The sequence below is a fragment of the Eleutherodactylus coqui genome, chromosome 4 (assembly GCF_035609145.1).
Source record: "Eleutherodactylus coqui strain aEleCoq1 chromosome 4, aEleCoq1.hap1, whole genome shotgun sequence".
Lineage (NCBI taxonomy): Eukaryota > Metazoa > Chordata > Amphibia > Anura > Eleutherodactylidae > Eleutherodactylus > Eleutherodactylus coqui.
In genome coordinates this window covers 8462544-8468543 of record NC_089840.1, presented here as the reverse complement: position 1 = coordinate 8468543, position 6000 = coordinate 8462544, and the positions used below count along the sequence as shown (strand labels likewise).

Genomic DNA, 6000 nt, shown 5'->3' with positions numbered 1-6000 from the left:
CTTCAGCAGTTGCCTGCCAGACAGCCATTTCCTCCAGCTCTCCAATTCACATGAATGTTCAGCTCAGACAAGCGGTCGTTTGTTTAGGGAGGTAAGCCGCAGTTAGATCTGTTGAAGGCTTATCTCCCATAGAATAGGAGTGGGCGCTGAAATTCAGCGCCCACTTTTTTCCCCCCAAAATCATCTGATGGGGGAGAATTGAGGGACCTTCTTACACATTATCAGGTTCAGACGACTAAACCCAAATGTCTATGGAGACCTACAGATATGGGCCGTGGTGGAGCGCTATACAAGATATGGGCTGTTTTTTGCTGTAGTGCAAAGACTAAACCTGTAACTGCAGATCTATTCTAGAGGAAAAAGAACAAAAAAAAGCTGCAGGTCAATTAAATAACAGGTATGCCTTGAGAAGGCCCACCTAAAGAGGACCTACCGTGCTGTAACGGCAGCGGGGCTGTACAGCTCTGGAGTCGCAACTACGTTGAATATTTCCGTTTTATTTTTCATACTCACCCCTGTATAGGCTTTTGTTAGAGTCGTCTCTCTGCGCTGTGAATCTGTCAAGTGGGTGGTCCCTGTCACTCGATGTCAGACTGTTAATCAAGTTAGATGTCATTCATTGACCTTGAGCCGTGGACACCGCCCACTTGACAGATTCTCAATGCTGGGAACCAGATCCAAAAAGTGCCCCGACGGACAAAAAGGGGAGCGTATGAAAAAAAAAAAAAAAAAAAAAAAAAAAGAGAAGAGGTGATGAAGCCATGAAGCCGGCCTCGCTGACCTCACAATGTGAACTTCCTTCATGCTGACCAATAGATGGATTCTTGTATTTTCCCTCGGGGCTCGTTCACATCTGCACTTTTGTTTTCCCACTTAGGAAGAGCATCCAAATGGAAACGGGTTCTGTTTAAAGGGTGCATGTACATGGGCGGGCGGCGGGAAAGCATCACTCCGAGAAACTAATCCTAGCGGTCCCATTATTCCCAATGGGAACAAAAACACCTCACAACCCGCTTGCATGAAGCATCTGTATGTCCATTCGCGTGCGATGCGTCCCGTAGGGAAGAATGGGCGATTGTTACCAGAATCACCCAAAACAGGACCCTTCATAGTTCTGCCCTCACATCGCTGCCCATGTAAATAACCCGACAAGCTTCTGTTCCCGTGTCATTATGTGCGTTCTGCAATGCATAGAAAGTGCGCAAGATGGCCCACATAAATGCGCCTAACACTGAGCTCGGTTTGCCTGCGTTCCATTTAATTTCCGTTTATTTACATTTTATAAAAATAGCGCAGATTGCAGCGCTCGTTTCCATGAGGGGAGCCGTAAAAAACAAACTGAAAGGAGACTTTTTTTTTTCTTTCTTCTACATCAAAATCAATGGATGAAGTAACTGAATGGAAACGGATGCACAGAAGGGTAGAAAAAAAACTAATATTAATGAAATTAAATGGAAACAAACCGAAAGTAAAAAAAAATCTAATATAATTTTAGAAGTCTACTAGATCGGTTAAAAAAAAAAAAACAAACGTAAAAAAAATTCGGGAAAAACTGTGGCATCCGTGCGGTTCAGTTTTAAATTGTTTTTTTTTTTTTTTTTTTAATGAAACAGATAACAGATCCGTTAAAAACAGAAAGCAAAACTCTGATGTGAACGAGCCCAAAGAGGTGAGAACTAGAGATGAACGAGCCTACTCGGTAAGGCAGTTACTCAAGCCACCATCACTCTCCTCGAGTAACTGCTTAGTGATCCGAGCGGGCTCGGGTGGGCTGCGGGGGTAAGAGAGAGAGATCTCTGAGTCTTCCTCCCACTCCGTCCCGCTCCCCCCCGCCCCCCGCAGCTCACCCGAGCCCGCTCGGATCACCAAGCAGTTACTCGAGGAGAGCGACGCTCGCTTGAGTAACTGCCTCACCGAGTAGGCTCGCTCATCTCTAGTAAGACCTAATGGATAAATAAATGGGACCTCAAAAGGACGTAAATCTGTAATTTCGGAGCTGATCGGAAATAACGCTATTAAGAGAGAAAACGCTTTTCTTTATTGCAGGAAGCACTATTTACAGTAACCCCAGCGCTCCGCACCTCCGCCGAGGACCGACCAAGCCGACATGCACTGCGGGTTACAATTAGTTTACTTGGGATAAAAGTACAAGTGAGAGAATTTACATTATTCTCTGTAGAGTTAAAAACAAAAAAACAAAAATTACAATGCGAGATATCTGACTGATAGTGGAGGTTCAGGGGCCCCGACTGTGCGGTGGTGGAAGTCCTGCGGTACGGGGTAACGCAAGTCTAATATACAAGGTGATTCTCCGTCCAGGACATCACCGTTTATATTTCCTTAAAGGGGTGATTGGGGGACAATACCAACATAAAAGGGGTGACCAGGAGGGGGGCAGTACCAACATAGAGAGGTGATCGGCGGGCAGTACCAGTATAAAAGCTGCCAATACAGCCACCACCATTTTGCTAGTTCCCAGTCCTTCGCTGGTCTTCCGGCTGCAAGTGACGTCCCCACACAGGACATGTGACCAGAGGGACTAAACGCTGGCTGCGAGTCAGTGATTGATACAGTGGTCACCCGTAGGGCTGGTCTCACACGGACAGGCTGGATTCCACATGTATTGCTAGGCGATGACATAGGTATCCAAAACCTATCTGCAACGTCAATGGGCCGTGGGTTGGACTTCAATGGAAGCCGTCTGTGTGGAATCCGCACAAGAATAAAGCATGCTGGGATATTATTTCTGCGAGTGAATTCGGAATCGCCGATATGCCAATGCTATATTCATGTTAATGGATGCGGAATACCAGGAGTCGTCCACGCGGGTGACGATAGCCGATTCCACAATCCAAATTCGGTCGTGTGAGACCTGCCCAAGTAAAGACCAGTAGGGGATCAGGAGCCAGCGGGAAGGGAGCGGCGGGCGACGCGGGAGGAGAGCTTTTCTTTTTTTTTTTATGGCTACACCACTACTGGGAAAAACAAGAAATTCCCCAATAACCTCTTTAAAACATTAAAAAAAAAAAAAAAAAGGTGGCGCTCGAGGATAGAGGTCTACCTTCAGACTGTATATCTACACATTCTCCTGTAGTCTTGTGTGCTGGGGCTCTGACACAAAAACACCATCATACAGCAAAAACAGGGGGTATAAAGTTTCCAAAGATAAGAGCATGGATACAATCGACTGATTCTTGTTTTTAAAAGGGGTTGTCCCACTTCAGGGAGCGAACAGCGCCATACATTGCACAGTGGCCAGGGTCAGTACTACGGGCTGAGTACCATTCACTTCAAAAGGACTCGCCCTTCAGTACCGCCCCTGGCGCAATCCATGGAGCAGTCAGTTTCCTGCAGCAAAACTGCTAGAAGTGGGGCAATCCATTTAGGGTGGAACTGTAGTGTATGCGGATAAAAGCCTCGTTGGCCTGTTATATTATGGGGGCGCCCACAATAAGGAGGAGTGTCCTGGCCCTACAAAGCCCCGGGTTCGGGTCAGACGAGGTCACTGGTCGTATTGCGGATGCATAACTGCACCTGTATAACGCTCATGTGAAACTGGCCTTACTGTTATCATATGGAGTGCGATATGGGATGTACGGCGTAATATGATAAATAGCTTCTTACTGAACTGATTCTTCTCCCAAACTTTACCAATTTACAAACTTAGGTGTATTCTGCAAAAAAAATTAAAAAAATTAAATACAGCTTTCTCAAAACATTTGACCACATATTGAGATTTCTCACTTTTGGGGGGGGGGGGGGGGTGTTGCTTTCTTCAATTTTAAAAACAGAAAAAAAAAAAAATATTGCTTTGTGTTAAAAAGTAAAAATCACCCAAATAGGAGTAATCCTAGTTTTGTTCATCAGTAGTGCATTTAGCAGACACTTCTTGGCAAAAATCAGCAATACCCACTTGAGCGCTGAACTGCCCGGGTACCGCGGGTTCAGAGGTTAAGACTGGTGCATAGCCTGTACTTTTCAAACTGCTGCCGCCAACGCTCTCCTTGCCTTGGGGGTGGGAAGCCTCAATGTTATTCAACAGCCCCCCCGCAAATTCCTGCAATATGGCTTCACACTGAAGGAGCATCTTCCCTCTCTCCGGCACCAGGAAGGACAGCGGACACTCCGAGCTGGAATACTTGGCCAGGACTTGAATCTGCTCTTGGCTCAGAGATGCTTCCCGGCAGACCTGGTGGCAGAGTCCGGACAGGTTCTGTTTGGTTTCTCCCAAGGTGGAGAGGATTTGGTCCCTTTCCTTTAGTAAATGTTGTTTTTCATTTTGCTTAAAAAAGTGAAAAGAAAAAAAAAAAGTTAAAATAAGATATAAAAGTGAATAAGACTTCCAGCTCCCTATCGTTGAGCCCCGAAGTGACAAATGCAAATGTTAGACTCTTTTTTTGCTCCATTAGGCTCAACTCATACTAAACTACAGACGACCCATTTGGGGGACCCCACTACTGGCTGCAGATGTTGTAGGTCTGTCGGATTGTCTACTAGGCCATGCCCACATAGGCATCAGAGCTGCTGTTATATTGGATCTACCCCAGGAGGGGGACCATTCTGATGGTGTGCAAAGACGTCAAGCCACCAGGTCACGTGACTGCTCCCCATCTTAAAGGGTCTGGCGATTGGCTGCAGTGGTCACATGGAACTGGTGTATATGTCACCATCGGCAGCTCACCGCAACCAGAAGTGAAGCACAGCGGGAAAAGAGGAGTAGGCCTTCTTTTAAGAGCTGCCACTTGACAGGGAAGGGTCCCACTGACCATAAGAGCTTACGCTCTACAGGACAGCAGGACACTCCTGTTGTGTACGGGCCATGGACTCTGGATGCATTGGTGTAGCAGAGCTGATTAGCCGACAAAGATCATCGGCTGATCGTTGGCCCCTTTACACGGCGCTGACTGTTGGTACTGCAGGCGGTGAGGTAGGAACGGGCACAAGAAAGATTTCTCATTAGGTGAAGGTGACAGATGCGGCAATGGACGAAATATGAGAAAGGACTGGATTTTATCTCTTCTGACAGATCTTCTATCCCCCCCATCCTAACAAGTCCGTCCCTCCAGTCATGCCAGTCATGCCGCATCATCCTGGAGTGTTATCTGGTGCGAACATGAAGCCTCCGTCATCCCCATATTAGATAATATGTATCTGGACCTGCTGCGTCTCTGATCTGAAAATGTTAACTCCTTGTGCTCTGCTCTACTATAGGTTATTAACCCCTTCCCAACATCCGCTGTACACGTTAGTGAAGGAGTGGGCTTGGGAGCCAACAGCTGATACCTGGTTGCAATGACCAAGAGCAGAGATCTCTGATCGCGGCCATTTAACCATTGAGTTGCAGTGGTTATTACTGATAGCTGCCTTTAAATGGCTTGGCAGAGGGAAGGGGCGCTCTCTGTCTCCCAAATGCCGTACACGCACGTACACACACACGTACACACACACACGTACACACACACACGTACACACACACACGTACACACACACACGTACACACACACACACACACGTACACACACACACACACACACACACACACGATTGCGAGTTGCCGTTTGGTTACCAGGGCAAGCCCAAGGTCTTGTGAAAGCCCCCAGGCTTTCCATCGATGTCTTCCTACTGAGCCCAGCCGGTGGCAGAGCTTAATAGGAGGCTTGTAAATGTACAACATACTGCAATGCTGAAGCAAACTGGGAGTTTAAAAAAAAGTAAAAAGCAAAATTCTAATTAATAAAGTGTTTTTTCTTTTATATTTATTACTGATAAACATTACAGAAACCCTTTTGCAGTCGTTGTACCAAGAAAGTAAAAAAAATATTTGCCATCGCTGCTTTCACAGTAGTCTGAATTATTGCGTTATTAATCTGGCAATGTAAGTGCCGTCAGGGTACAAATATATATATATCTGCAACGCCATCATTGGTTTTTTTTGTCATCCCATTTCCAAGGAAAAATTGGATAAAGATTGTAAGAATCCCCCCCCAAAATGGGATAAAA

At 46.2% G+C, this 6000-nt stretch overlaps 1 protein-coding gene across 3 annotated transcripts in view; it reads right to left on the bottom strand.

Moving 5' to 3' along the window:
* Nucleotides 1-1913: 1913 nt before the first annotated feature.
* BACH1 (BTB domain and CNC homolog 1) overlaps nt 1914-6000 on the bottom strand; it is a 42228-nt gene continuing 38141 nt past the window's right edge. For all 3 annotated transcript variants that reach the window (XM_066599049.1, XM_066599051.1, XM_066599050.1), the window contains one exon: nt 1914-4282. In XM_066599049.1, the coding sequence (XP_066455146.1) occupies nt 3851-4282 (432 nt within the window). In that variant the 3' untranslated portion in view covers nt 1914-3850. The remainder of the gene's footprint in view (nt 4283-6000) is intronic.